This window comes from Macaca thibetana, chromosome 1 (genome assembly GCF_024542745.1).
Source record: "Macaca thibetana thibetana isolate TM-01 chromosome 1, ASM2454274v1, whole genome shotgun sequence".
In the NCBI taxonomy this organism is placed as follows: Eukaryota; Metazoa; Chordata; class Mammalia; order Primates; family Cercopithecidae; genus Macaca; species Macaca thibetana.
In genome coordinates this window covers 129,335,663-129,350,564 of record NC_065578.1, presented here as the reverse complement: position 1 = coordinate 129,350,564, position 14,902 = coordinate 129,335,663, and the positions used below count along the sequence as shown (strand labels likewise).

The 14,902-nt window shown below is 47.8% G+C and overlaps 3 protein-coding genes across 5 annotated transcripts in view; 2 read left to right on the top strand and 1 right to left on the bottom strand.

The window, feature by feature from the left end:
* The window catches only part of PRCC (proline rich mitotic checkpoint control factor), a 32,215-nt gene extending 27,106 nt beyond the window's left edge, over window positions 1–5,109 (bottom strand). For both annotated transcript variants that reach the window (XM_050779159.1, XM_050779169.1), the window contains exon 1: window positions 4,314–5,109. In XM_050779159.1, coding sequence (XP_050635116.1) covers window positions 4,314–4,781 — 468 coding nt within the window. In that variant the 5' untranslated portion in view covers window positions 4,782–5,109. The remainder of the gene's footprint in view (window positions 1–4,313) is intronic.
* The window catches only part of MRPL24 (mitochondrial ribosomal protein L24), a 146,873-nt gene that overhangs the window by 111,613 nt on the left and 20,358 nt on the right, over window positions 1–14,902 (top strand). The window lies entirely within an intron of this gene.
* HDGF (heparin binding growth factor) overlaps window positions 1–14,902 on the top strand; it is a 124,131-nt gene that overhangs the window by 93,671 nt on the left and 15,558 nt on the right. Inside the window, exon 1 of one of the 2 annotated variants that reach the window (XM_050779252.1) lies at window positions 5,123–5,214. The exons of the other annotated variant lie outside the window; for it this stretch is intronic. The gene's annotated coding sequence lies outside the window, so the exon portion shown is untranslated. Of the gene's footprint in view, window positions 1–5,122; window positions 5,215–14,902 lie in introns of those variants that run through there. 2 annotated transcript variants of the gene reach the window in all.

Below are 14,902 nucleotides of genomic sequence, written 5' to 3'. Positions count from 1 at the left end.
CCTAATTCCTCACAAAAATCAAAAACTGACTGAATTTAATTTTGGAATACACCTGGAGGGAGAATTTGGTACTACCCTGACTACAGATGATTGGGTAATATGACCCAAATCAAAGCAACCAAATTCTCACTCCAGGAAAACCAGAATTGAGACTACTATCGTAGTTCAATCCGGACTGATCTCTAAAAGGAAAGAAATAAAAACCAAGGTGTGGGTGGCCATATTTCACCTACAACAAAGGTTAAGAAGCTAATCCGCAGAGAAATAATGAATCAAGGCCAGGAGCACTGGCTCATGCCTGTAACCCCAGCACTTTGGGAGGCCAAGGCAGGCAGATCAGTTGAGCCCAGGAGTTTGAGACCAGCCTTGGCAACATGGTGAAACTCCATCTCTACTAAAAATACAAAAATTAACCAGTCTCATAATCTGGTCTCAAAATAAATAAATAAATATATTAAACTTTAAAAATAAAATAAAATTTTTTAAAAAATGAATCAAATGTGCAAAGAATAGCTGTGTAGAGATCCCCAACAGATCTCAGGTTCCTGATGCAGGTTCCTTCTGAGGTACCACAGTATATTTATGATGCATTACCATTTAAGGCCAGGCATGGTGGCTCACATCTGTAATCCCAGCACTTCGAGAGGCCAAGGCAGAAGGGCTGCTTGAGCTCAAGAGTTCAAGACCAGCCTGGGCAACATAGTGAGACAACATCTCCATTTATTTAAATAAGAAAAGAAAAAAAAAAACATTTAAACTAGCTTGAGCTGGCTTCTAACACTTGCAGCAAATGAAATCTAATCCCCAATCTGCTCTGCCTTCGTATTCCCTCAATAAATAGCAACACCAACCCCCAGCTGCCTGAGGCAAAATGCAGTGGGGGTCAACCTTGAATCCTCTCCTTAGTGTAACATCTAATCAATCCTCCAGTCTTACCACTTCCCCTTCCTAAATGTACCTCGATGCTCCAGTTCTCTCCACCCCCTAGTTCATCAACCAGGCCACTAGCCTCTCACATTCTGCCAGTCTTGCTCCCTCCAAGTTTCTCACCACTCTGTGATCAGAGATTTCTTGCCTTTAAGGGGTCTTCACTACCCCCAAATAAGGTAGAAAGACCCTAGCATGGCATCCAAGGCCCATTATCTGGCCTCAGCCTCTCTCTCTCTAGCCCCATTCTCTCAGCACTCCCCACCCTCTCAAATGCTCCAGCCACTGTGCTTAACTCACCTGAGGTTCCCTGAAAGCGTTCTCCCTCTTTGTCCTCCAAGCTTTTATACATTGTTTCCTCTGCTGTGCTGCTCCCACACTACCCTTTCATCAGCCTTATCTCTGCTTAGACATCTCCCCCTAGAGGGCTCCCCAACCTCCCAAGACTGGACTAATGCCCACTAGGTATACTCCAATGGCACCAGCTTATCGCGGTCCTTCTCTGCCTTTATCTAAAATCTATTTCCTTCTGTTTTCTCCAGTAGATCATAAGCTCCTTTTGGGCTGGGGCTATCATGTTCACTACTGTACATTCTTAGCTCCAGGTACAAAGAAAGAGCTCAATATCAATTGAATGAAATAGCTGAGAGTTAATTACTTCTAATTACTTCTACTTCACCACCAAACTCTAAAGGGAAATTATTTACTTAAGGAAACCTAATTCATTCTTTCAACTGTGTACTAAGAGCCTACTAAGTGTAAGACATAGAGCTCAGAACTGGAGGGGCTTAGAACTGGAGGGGCACAGCTCTTTTAAAGACAATGGTTGGCTGGCGCGGTGGCTCACGCCTGTAATCCCAGCACTTTGGGAGGCCAAGGTGGTCAGATCACCTGAGGTCAGGAGTTCAAGACCTGCCTGACCAACAAGGAGAAACCCCAGTCTCTACCAAAAATACAAAATTAGCTGGGCGTGGTGGCGCACGCCTGTAATCCCAGGCACTCTACTCGGGAGGCTGAGGCAGGAGAATCGCTTGAACCCTGGAGGCGGAGGTTGCGGTGAGCCGAGATTGTGCCATTGCACTCCAGCCTGGGCAATGAGCGAAACTACATCTCAAAAGATAAATAAAGACAAAGGTTACCCTCACCTGACCATCTTGAACATTCTTAGGCTACCTTTCTGCAGAATTACGTGTTCCAAGAACAAAAAGACCAACTTGAACAGAACAAAAATGGGAAACTCAACCAGCACGGGCTAGGACTTTAATTAGCCATGTCACTGTTCACTTCAGAAATTTAGTGATCCCAGCTACACGGGAGGCTGAGGCAGGAGAATGGCGTGAACCCGGGAGGCGGAGCTTGCAGTGAGCTGAGATCTGGCCACTGCACTCCAGCCCGGGCGACAGAGCAAGACTCCGTCTCAAAAAAAAAAAAAAAAAAAAAAAGAAATTTAGTGAATGCTTACAAAGGAGGGAGTGTTAGGAGTCTTCAGAGTTTTCTGCCACCTCAGCCAACCTAAATGGCAGATTCTACATCCTCTCCCAACTTTCTATAATGCTGCCTTCACAGCGCTAGAAATGAGCCTTTCCATGTCAGTGTAGACTGTTTTTATTTGTCTCATTCAGGGATCCTTCCATGTTCCAGGTTAAATCAAAGCCAAGGTAAGTTTCCATGGAGCAAAAAAAGGCTTTTTTTTGGATCCTAGACTTAGGATGACAGACTCTCAGGTGTGCAAGAAGCGGGAAATAAAATGGAAGAAAGTGACCAGGCGCAGTGGCTCACACCTGTAATCCCAGCACTTTAGGAGGCCAAGGCGGGTGGATCACGAGGTTGGGAGATCGAGACCATCCTGGCTAACACAGTGAAACCCCGTCTCTAATAAAAATAGAAAAAAATTAGCCGGGTGTGGCCGCAGGCGCTTGTAGTCCCAGCTACTGGGGAGGCTGAGGCAGGAGAATGGAGTGAACCCGGGAGGCGGAGCTTGCAGTGAGCCGAGATCGCGCCACTGCACTCCAGCCTGGGCAACAGAAGGAGACTCTGTCTCAAAAAAAAAAAAAAGGAAGAAAGTTTCCAACAAGATAGGGAGGGAAACTCTGCAACCTCCTTCCATGAAGAATCCATGTTGGAGTTCTTTCACTCATAAAACATCCATGGGAGTATTCAGTATGTGCCAGGCACTGTCGTAAGTACTAGGATTATAGCAGTGAATTTTTTTTGTTAATCCCTGTCTTCATGGAGTTTATATACTAGTGGGAGGATAGATAATGTTAAGTGCAATGGAGAAAAATAAAACAAAGAGCAATGGGGAGAAGGAGGTTATAGGAGGTTGCAATTTAAATAACAGGCTAGGGAAGTCCTCACAGAAAACAGGCCTTTTAGGCCAAGTGAGGTGAGGGAGAGAACATTAGGATATCTGAGGGAAGAAATTTAAGGAACAGCAGGTTCAAAGAATGAAAATGGCTCCTAGGCAGAGCTGGGAGTCTGAAGAAAAGCAAAGGCAATAAATTTCTCTCTGGTAAGTAATTCTAAGCAGTTCCTGCTCCCAGGCTTAATCTCTCCTTTATCTCCAAAGCCCTCACTCCAGAAGAAGCCTTGTATTTTTCCACTGTCACATACAGAAACAGGTAAGACTCGCTGCCTCTTCTAGAAACAGTACCCAAGCATCCTAATTCACCTAGCTTTGACCATGGCTAAATGGTGAAAATGAGGCACAGATCTGAGGTTCAGAGAGACTGAACCTTAATCTTCACTCTGCCCTTTGCCAGGTAAAATCGTGCATGCTGGACACCTGTTTCTCATCTGTAAAACAATAGTATGTTACCTCCCAGAGCTCTGTAATAATTGAAAGAAAGGACCAATGAACGGCAAACGATCTGCACTCAACAAACATTCGATTTCTCTCTAACTCCCCTCAAAAATAGAATCCAAGATTACTATCATTTTCCTCCAGGCCTGATGTTTTTGAGTTCAGAGGCAAGGAAAAGATTTGTCCCAGATGTTCGGCAAAGGTTCAGGAGCCCTGTCTCCTGTCATTCCTCAGGTGCCAGATTTCATCCTGTTCTCAGTAGGAGGAAAAGGGAAAAAGCCGGACTGAGGTGAAGATGCAGAGGGGGAGCGGATCCAAGTGTCCCTAGGCCTGTCAGTACCAGGTGATGATGACATGTGACCTTCTGCAGGCAAGCCCAGCTTCAGGAAACCCACATGGGCAAACACCCAAACTCCCCGAAGTTGACCAACTTCAGCTCAATTAATCACATTATAAGAGGATTCCAGTGGCCTTGAATCCACGGATGTGTTTGTGGGAAGGAGTTCCGAAATCTCCACATGTCCCTCCTACCGCCGACTCAAACCCGATGGACAGTTTGGGGGTGCCTTCCCCGGATACTCACATCTCCCTTATGCAACTCCGGCGCCGCGATCTTCACGGGCTCTTTCCTCTTCTTTGGCTTGGGAAGCCCCAGCGGGGGGCCGGCACCGCCAATTGGAGGGGGCAGACTGAGGCCAGGGCCTCGGGGCGAGGGCAATCCCAATCCCAGTCCCTCCCCAACTCCCGCCGCTTCAGCCGGGCTCACGCCTGGAGGTGGGGGGAAGCCTCCCAGGCCGAAGGGCAAGGGGGGAGGAGGCTGAAGCCTGGGGTCTGCGGTGGGTGGGGGAAGCAACAGCGGCGGGGGAAACGCTGGGGCCAGCATCTGAGGGGGCGGAGGCAGCAAGGCCGGGCCCTTGGGCGCAGGGAGAGAAGCGAACAAGCCCCCTAAAGCGGGCCCAGATGTAGGGGCCACCGCCTCCTCTTCCTCCGGCTCGGGCTCAGCCTCATCCGGCTCGCTCTCATCGCTGCTGGCGTAAGCAACCAGCGACATGGCGCCTCCCGCGTTTGGGGCGCCCTTGCCGGCAGATGAGGCCTACTTGAGACCGGGGATGCCCGGAGGCCTAGTAGGCCCCGCCACCTGGCGGGGCGGGGAATCGAAAAGTCCGCCTGCTCCGTACTCTAGGGCTAGCCGCGGCAGAAGCTCATGACTACGGCTGATTTCCACCGAATAAGGCGTCCCTCTTCACTTAAGCTCCTAGTCCCGGGCAACTACACACAGCTAATGGCCGCCGAGTCACTCCGCCTCCTCCTTGCCTCACCAATAGAGGAACTACAACTCCCAGAGAACACTTTGGACACAGCCCGATTCTTTGTCGCAGGGATCTCAGCGCAAGACACGGCGGGAGTTGAAGTCCGAGGAAGGATTTAGGCGAGAGCAGAGAGAGACAGAAGAGAAACCCGCCTCTGACGCAGGGACACTTGGGGTGAGTAGTTTTTTTCGTCCCCTAACAATTCCGAGGTGACTACAAGCCCCACCGGTCACCACGGCAGTCACCGAGACGGATAAGAGAGCATTTCGGTACTTGAAGTTCCCTAGGGTAGCCCCTTGGCCACTAAGATTTCTGGGAGATGTGGTGCTCTTAGAGACTGCAAGTGATGTCGGGAACGAAAGGGAGTCTGGGAAGCTGGCGGATTAGGGAAAATTGCTTAAAGGGAAAGTGGTCTGTAAATGAACTGGTGAAGCTTCCCCGTCGGCTGGGGCTGGGAATTAGAATAAAACATCCCAAAAAGAGCAAGGGCCCAAGGGACCCGTACGAAATTGGGCTGCAAGCCAGAAAGAAGCGAGGCTGCAGGCCTAATAATAAGTATCTAAGGTTTGAAATAAATGTGATGTAAGAAGGAGGAGGTGATCTCCCTCACCAGGATTGGGGTGCACATCCAGGAGCACACCTTACCCTGGAGCCTGGGGCCTGGCCTCCCTCTGCAGCGACCAGTGAGACAAAGATGGGCAAGGCCCTGGCAGCCCCGGCCAGGTACTTGAAGTTAATCCCTTCTCAGCTCAGTGGGGTAAAGGGCTACCGTTCTGAGGAATCACTTGAGTCCGTCCTACCTGGGTGTGCCTCCCATCTATCCATTTGCAGGGGTCCTTTGCATTCCTTTACGTCTGTGAGTTTTGTCTCTTACGGCTTTGGGTGTGACCTTGTTACATCTGTCTCTGTAAGTGCTCTTCCTTTCCATCCATGTTTATAGGTGTCCTTTTCCAGCCCATTTATATCTGCTTGTAATGATCTGCTGTGCGCCTGTCCTTCCCTGTCCGCTTGTCATTTTGTACCCTTTTCTTGTTTACTCATCTCTTCCCCTTCCTGTCTGCCTGTGACTGAGTGCCCTCTACTTGTCTGCCCTGTATGTGTGTGTCCTTTAAATGCTAATCCATCTCTGTGTGGGCACCATCTCCCTGTTCCCAGATTGCAGAAAATTATATTAAGCAAAGTCAGAGAAAAGGCTGTTGAAGTTTTGGGAGGAGGCTGAAGAGAACATTGGAAAGATTGATGAGGAAGGACAATGATGACCACAATGCAGAGAGATAGTGAAAGGCCCAAGCTTGAATCCTCTTATCAGAGGAGCCAGATATGGGGCCCCTCCTCCCCAGTCTCTCCAGCCTTCAGAGACAAACTCCATGCTGCCTTCTCCATGAAGGCCCCTTAGAGCTATCTCCTCCCTGCTCTGGATGCCAGAGCATTTGTGTGTGTGTGTGCACCTGTGCTCAAACTTTAATGTGCATAAGCATCACTAGGAAAGCTTCTGAAAAATATAAATTCCTGAAATCTAGCCTAAGAGATTCCTATTCAGTAGATGTGGGTGGGGCCTGGAAGCCTGGATCTGTAAGAAACTCCTCAGTTGGTTGCAAACCAGGCACTGAGGACCACATTGAGAAACTAGACCATCAAGTCCTACCTCACAGCTAGTATGCCTTGCACAATGCTGATTTCTAAAACCTGCTTTTAAATCTAGGTTCCCTAACGTACTCTGGTGACTTTGTGCCGTCACTTCTCTTCTCTGAGTCTCACTTTCCTCCTTTGAAAACTGGATAAAGTAGGCCGGGCGTAGTGGCTCACGCTTGTAATCCCAGCACTTTGAGGGGCCAAGGCGGGTGGATCACGAGGTCAGGAGTTCGAGACCAGCCTTGCCAAGATGGTGAAACCCCGTCTCTACTAAAAATACAAAAATTAGCCAGGTTCGGTGGCAGGCGCCTGTAAGCCCAGCTACTCGGGAGGCTGAGGCAGGAGAATCACTTGAACCCGGGAGGTGGAGGTTGCAGTGAGCCGAGATGGCACCACTGCACTCCAGCCCAGGCAATAGTGCAAGACTCCGTTCCGTCTCAAAAAAAAAAAAAAAAGAGAGAGAGAGAAAAAGAAAGAAAGACAAATGGATAAAGTAGGTCGGGCATGGCAGCTCATGCCTGTATCCCAGCACTTTGGGAGGCCGAGGTGGGCAGATCTCCTGAGGTTGGGAGTTTGAGACCAAAGTGACCAACAAGGGAGAAGCCCTGTCTCTACTAAAAATACAAAAATTAACCGGGTGCAGTGGTGGGTGCCTGTAATCCCAGCTACTCAGGAGGCTGAGGCAGGAGAATCACTTTGGGAGGTGGAGATTGTGGTGAGCCGAGATCACACCATTGCACTCCAGCCTGGGCAACAAGAGCGAAATTCAGTCTCAAAAAAAAAAAAAAAAAAAAAAAGAATGAAGTATTACGGAGCCCTGTCCTTTATGTGAGAAAAGCCTGATATTTAACACACAGTGAAATGATTTAGAGCTAAGAGAAATGATTGTCCTCGTTGTCAACACATCTTGCCACCTTGCAGAGAAGCCCCTAAGGGACAGGGATCTGTCTCAAGTGTTTTCTTTTTTTTTTTTTTTTTTTTTTTTGGAGATAGAGTCTTGTACTGTCGCCCATGCTGGAGTGCAGTGGCGCAATCTCGGCTCACCGCAACCTCCGCCGCCCAGCTTCAAGCGATTCTTGTGCCTCAGCCTCCCGAGTAGCTGGGATTACAGGTGTGCACCACCATGCCCAGCTAATTTTTGTATTTTTTAGTAGAGATGGGGTTTCACCATGTTGGCCAGGCTGTGTTTAACAAATGTTTTCTAAGCGGGGTCCCCTTACTGTGAAAATTAATGATTCACCTTATTGGGTATAAATCCTCAAAAAGTTGTTTTCAAGCAAGAAATTGATAATAGAAACCTCATGATAGCCGGGCGCGGTGGCTCAAGCCTGTAATCCCAGCACTTTGGGAGGCCGAGACGGGCGGATCATGAGGTCAGGAGATTGAGACCATCCTGGTTAACACGGTGAAACCCCGTCTCTACTAAAAAATACAAAAAAAACTAGCCGGCCGAGGTGGCGGACGCCTGTAGTCCCAGCTACTCGGGAGGTGGAGGCAGGAGAATGGCGTGAACCCGGGAGGCGGAGCTTGCAGTGAGCTGAGATCCGGCCACTGCACTCCAGCCTGGGTGACAGCGCGAGACTCCGTCTCAAAAAAAAAAAAAGAAACCTCATGATAGTGAAGGAAAGGGGATTTATTTCTCATTATGTACCATTTTATACCTTTAGAAATTTGTAACTGGGCAAGGCCAGGTGCGGTGTCTCACGCCTGTAAATCCCAGCACTTTGGGAGGCCAAGGTGGGCAGATCACCTGAGGTCAAGAGTTCAGACCAGCCTGCCCAACATGGAGAAACCCCGTCTCTACTAAAAATATAAAAAGTTAGCCGGGTATGGTGGCAGGCACCTGTAATCCCAGCTACTCAGGAGGCTGAGGCAGGAGAATCGCTTGAACCCAGGAGGTGGAGGTTTCAGTGAGCCAAGATCATGCCACTGCATTCCAGCCAAAAACAAAACAAAACAAAACAAAAAAGAAAGTTTTAACTGCGCACAGTGGTTCACGCCTGTAATCCCAGCACTTTAGGAGGCCAAGGTGGGAGAATCCTTTGAGTCTAAGAGTTAGAGACCAGGCGTGGTAAAACCTTGTCTCTACAAAAAAAAAAAAAAAAAAAAAAAAAAACGGAAAAAAAAAGCCGGGCATGGGCTTGGTGGTACACACCTATAGTCTCACCTGGTTGGGGAGGGCTGAAACAGGAGGATCTCTTGAGCCTGGGAGGTTGAGACTGCAGTTTGCAGTGAGCCGAGATCACACCACTGCACTCCAGCCTGGGTGACAGAGCATGACCCTGTCTCAATAAAAATTTTAAAGGATAGAAATTTAGGCCGGGCGCGGTAGCTCATGCCTATAACCCTAACACTTTGGGAGGCCGAGGCGGGCGGATTGCCTGAGCTCAGGAGTTCGAGACCAGCCTGGGCAACACGGTGAAACCCCGTCTCTACTAAAAATACAAAAAAGTTAGCTGGGCGTGGCAGCGTGTGCCTGTAGTCCCAGCTACTTGGGAGGCTAAGGCAGGAAAATTGCTTGAATCTGGGAGGCGGAGGCCGCAGTCAGCCAAGATCACGCCACTGCACTCCAGCCTGGACAACAGAGCAAGCCTCCGTCTCAAAAAGAAAAAAAAAAAGAATAGAAATTTGTAACTGATACATCTATGACCCTTTCGAAAGTAATCATAATAAAAGTTTTCCAGTAAAAGAGAATGAAATGAATAAATATATATGTTTCCCTCCTAAAACCCTACTGAAACATCAGTAAAGATTTTTTTGAAAAGGCATTAAAGATCATTTTGAAAAACTTAAACCCACAAAGATGGAGAGTTCAGAAGAGAAGACAACACAGTAACAACATTTTGGAAGGTGGAAAAGAGATGCACCAGAGGTAATTGGGCACATCCAAGAGAGCTGAGAACCAAGGTGGCCTTGGGAAATGCTGAGAATCAATGTTTAGAGTCTGATACCAGGGAGTCCCCCTACAAACTCCCAACCAGATCACCCTGATAGAAAGGTTTTTCTTTTATTTTTTTTGAGACAGAGTTTCACTCGTTGCCCAGGCTGGAGTGCAATGGCGCGGTCTTGGCTCACCACAACCTCCGCCTCCCAGGTTCAAGTGATTCTCCTGCCTCAGCCTCCCGAGTAGCTGGGATTACAGGTATGTGCCACCATCCCCGGCTAATTTTTGGTTTTTCTTTTTTTTTTTTTTTTTGAGACAGAGTCTTGCTCTGTCGCCCAGGCTGGAGTGCAGTGGCGCGATCTCAGCTCACTGCAAGCTCCGCCTCCCAGGTTCACCATTCTCCTGCCTCAGCCTCCTGAGTAGCTGGAACTACAGGCACCCGCCACCACACTCAGCTAATTTTTTGTATTTTTAGTAGAGACGGGGTTTCACCATGTTAGCCAGGATGGTCTCAAATTTCCTGACCTCGTGATCCGCCCGCCTTGGCCTCCCAAACTGCCAGGATTACAGACATGAGCCACCACGCCCGGCCAATTTTTTGTATTTTTAGTAGAGACGGGGTTTCTCCATGTTGGTCAGGCTGCTCTCGAACTCCCGACCTCAGGTGAGCTGACCACCTCAGCCTCCCAAAGTGCTGGGATTACAGGCGTGAGCCACCGCGCCTGGTCATGATGTAAAGTTTTTAGTATGACAAGCCCCAACCAGGTACTCAGAGGTACAAAGTGGCTTTTCTAGCCCACTTCTGTTATACATGAGCAGGAATCAAGGGTTATATATTGAGGAAAGCCTCCAATAAAAATAATAGAGATAAAACAAACAGGCTACTCTGCCCAGCTAAATTTTTTTATTTTTAGTATAGACAAGGTCTCACTAAAGAGGCTACCAGCTTCTTGACGAGGCTCATCTTGAGCTCCTGAGGTCAAGCAATCCTCCTGCCTCAGCCTCCCAAAATGCTAGGATTACAGGATTACAGGCATGAGCCACCATGCTCAGCCTGTTTTCTTTTTCCTCATATGAAACTTTTGTTCATGTAATTGTTTGTTTTCCTATTGTTTGTCCTTTTCTTTATTGATTTGTAAGAGTTTTTTTAGTGTCTTGAGATATATATATATATATATATATATATATATATATATATATATATATATATTTTTTTTTTTTTTTTTTTTTTTTTTTTTTTTTCCTTAATTCAGGATCTCACTGTGACATCCAGGTGAGAGTGCAGTGGTGCTATCTGGGCTCACTGCAGCCTCGACCTCCCCAGCTCAAGCAATCCTCCCACCTCAAGCAATCCTCCCACCTCAGCCTCAGGAGTAGCTGGGACCTTACAGACCCATTGCCACCAAGCCTGGCTAATTTTTGTATTTTTTATTTTTTTTTAATAATTTTTTTTTTTTTTTGAGACAGAGACTCTGTCGCCAGGCTGGAGTGCAGTGGTGCGATTTCGTCTCACTGCAACCTCCACCTCCTGGGTTCAAGCATTTCTCCTGCCTCAGCCTCCCGAGTAGCTGGGACTATAGGCACGTGCCACCACACTCAGCTAATTTTTGTATTTTTAGTAGAGCCGGGGTTTCACCATGTTGGCCAGGATAGTCTTGATCTCTTGACCTCGATATCCACCCACCTCGGCCTCCCAAAGTGCTGGGATTACAGGTGTGAGCCACCGCGTCCGGGCTTTTTATTATTTTTTATTTTTTGGAGACAGAGTCCCACTCTGTTGCCCAGTCTGGAGTACAGTGGCACAATCTCAGCTCACTGCAACCTCCGCCTCCTGGGTTCAAGTGATTCTCCTGCCTCAGCCTCTCAAGTAGCTGGGATTACAGGCATGTTCCACCACGCCCGGTTAATTTTTGTATTTTTAGTAGAGACAGGGTTTCACCATGTTGGCCAGGCTGGTCTCAAACCCGACCTCAGCTGATCCCCCTACCTCTGCTTCTCAGTGTGCTGGGATTACAGGCATGAGCCACTGCGCCCTGCCTGTATTTTTTTGTAGAAACATTTTTGCCATGTAGCCCAGGTCTTGAACTCCTGAGCTCAAGCGATCTGCCTGCCTCAGCCACTCAAAGTGCTGGGATTATAGGCGTGTGCCACTGCGCCTGGCCTCTTGATATAATCTTATTTTGGTTTCCATGTATACTTTGAATTTTAAAGATACCGGGGGAAAAAAAAAAAGGCTGGGGGGAAAAAAGCAAGGAGAGGTCAGGGAAGGATAAAATTTGGAGAAAAATAAAAGCTCACAAACAGGAACGATAAAGTCAGAGCAGGATCAGGGTGTGTCAGGGTGACTGACAGGCCCCAGGGCTGAAGAGCAAAGGACCCATGGATGAGCCTCTTTCTCAGTCCTGGCCAGCCACCTGTCATTGTCATCTTTAGAACTACTCCCATCCCCCAACACTCATCCAGGGCCTGGCACACACCTAACAATGCCCAAGGCTTATATGTGAGAGAGAATAAATGAATGACCGGGTGAATGAGTGAAGCCCTGAGCCCATAGGCAATGTGGTGGCAGAAATGGCCTTTCAGCCCCCACCCTGCCATCTGTCCTCTACAGAACCACAATCAGCCTCCACCAGCCTGGCCAGAGCTACTGCCCAGCATGTGGGGAGGCTACCTCTACCCTGAGAGAGAGGGCTCAATCTTATTAGTCCAGAAAAGAGGACTTGGCCCCTCCTCACTCACATGCCTTCCTGAGTCCTCTCCTCCCCAGGCCTCTGTCCCCAGTGTCTCACCAGCAACACCCTTGTGGGAAAGGGCTGAAGAGTATGACCAGGCCTGCTCAGAGCCATGGCAAATCTGTTGGCCTGACTCTGGCCGCACATCACATTACTTTAATCTCCAGGGACCACGGGAATGCAGACATACCTGGGGGCTGTGGCTGTACAGAATGGTGGGCTTCTCATCTAACATATGGCACCCCTGTCTGTAGGCAGCAAAGTTACTTCCAGTACTGCTTGTCAGCAAACTCCTGCAAACAATATTGCTATGAATGGCCTTCTATCTTTTTCACTTTGCAAAGTGGAAAGAAAAATGGTGAGAGATCCTCACTCCTGAATAAGATGAAATGTATGCAGTATTATTTACTACTGCATTGTCTGTGTTATCAAAAGAAACAACCTAAATGCCCATCAACAGGGGACTGGTTAAATAATGTGTAATAGTTCCAGTCCTGGGATGCAAGTAAAATAACAATTTATGATACAGAAACATTGTAAACTATTACCATTAAAATGAATGGGGTGGGCCGGGCGTGGTGGCTCAAGCCTGTAATCGCAGCACTTTGGGAGGCCGAGATGGGTGGATGATGAGGTCAGGAGATCGAGACCATCCTGACTAACATGGTGAAACCCCGTCTCTACTAAAAAAATACAAAAAACTAGCCGGGCGTGGTGGTGGGCGCCTATAGTCCCAGCTACTCGGGAGGCTAAGGCAGGAGAATGGCGTAAACCCGGGAGGTGGAGCACTCCAGCCTGGGTGACAGAGCGAGACTCCATCTCAAAAAAAAAAAAATGAGGTGGCAGAGCACAGTGGGGTATGGTGGCTCACGCCTGTAATCTCAACACTTTGGGACACTGAGGTGGGCAGATCACAAGGTCAGGAGTTTCAGACCAGCCTGACCAACATGGTGAAACCCCGTGTCTACTAAAAATACAAAAATTAGCTGGGCATGGTGGCATGCACCTGTAATCCCAGCTACTCGGGAGGCTGAGACAGGAGAATCACTTGAACCTGGGAGGTGGAGGTTGCAATGAGCGGAGACCGTGCCACTGCACTCCAGCCTGGGTGACAGAGCAAGACTCCTTCTCAAAAAATAAAACAAAAAAAGAATGGAGTATGGGGTGGATCTTTATGTACTAATATGGAGTCTCAAAATATATTGCTGAGTAAAAAAGAGCAAAGTGTATATGGTGTGTCACAATTTGTGTAAAGGAAATAGATATCTCTGCATTTGCTTGAAAATTAGAAATAATATTACTGGAAGAATACACACAAAATTAGTAATATTTCTGTCTCTAAGGAGAAAACTGGGTTATAAGGGAGAGGGGTAACACGGAGATGACTTTTCAGTAAATCACTCCCTTTACCTCCTAAAGTTTGCATCATTGGCATGTATTACCTACACGAAACATTAAACCAAATTTTAAAGATGGTGGCCTGGAACTCATGAAGATCTTCAGGTGCTTCGACCACTTCCTGCCCTACTAAGGGTGAAGATCTCTCCTTTGACGGCCAAGGAGCCATTCATTGTCACCACAATTCTTGAAAAGAGCTGAAAAAAGAACCCAGGAATACAACTCCCCAGGAGCCTCCACAGTCCCTTCCCCATGCAGGTACACATGTCACTCAGCCAGGACTGCTGCTGTCCTCCCTCTCCTGGCTTAGCAACTTCAGGCCCTTCCACCTCTGCACTGCTGCCAGATAAAACTTCTAGAAATTCACCTCTGCTCATGTCTTTCTCCTGGCCAAATCCTCTTATAGCAATTAAATCTAACTCTGGGGTGTCTGACTCAGGCACTTTTTTTTTTTTTTTTTTTGAGATGGAGTCTTGCTCTGTCACCCAGGCTGGAGTGCAGTGGTGTGATCTCGGCTCACTGCAACCTCTGCTTCCTGGGTTCAAGTGATTCTCCTGCCTCAGCCTCCTGAGTAGCTGGGATTACAGGCACCCACCACCACGCCCAGCTAATTATTTAAACTTATTTATTTTTATTTATTTATTTCTCTGGGTTTTTTTTGTTTGTTTGATTGGTTTTTTTTGAGACGGAGTCTCGCTCTGTCGCCCAAGCTGGAGTGCAGTGGCGCGATCTCGGCTCACTGCAACCTCTGCTTCCTGGATTCAAGTGATTCTCCTGCCTCAGCCTTCTGACTAGCTAGGACTACAGGTGCACACCACCACACCCAGCTAATTTTTGTATTTTTAGTAGAGATAGGGTTTCACCACGTTGGTCAGGCTGGTCTCGAACTCCTGACCTCAGGTGATCCACCCGCCTCGGCCTCCCAAAGTGCTGGGATTACAGGTGTGAGCCACCGCGCCCAGCCATATCTTTTCATTCTTCAAGTGACTCCAATGTGCAGCTCCAGTCGACAGCCACTGCCCTGGAACAAAGGTGTCCAATAGAACTTACTGCAGTGATGGAAATGTTCTGTATATACACCATACTAGCCATATGAGGCCACTGAACACTTGCAATGTGGCCAGTACAACTAAGGAACTGAATATTTAACTGGACTTAATTTTAGTCAAATTAAATTAAACTTTTTTTTTTTTCTTTCTTTTTTGAGACAGTCTTT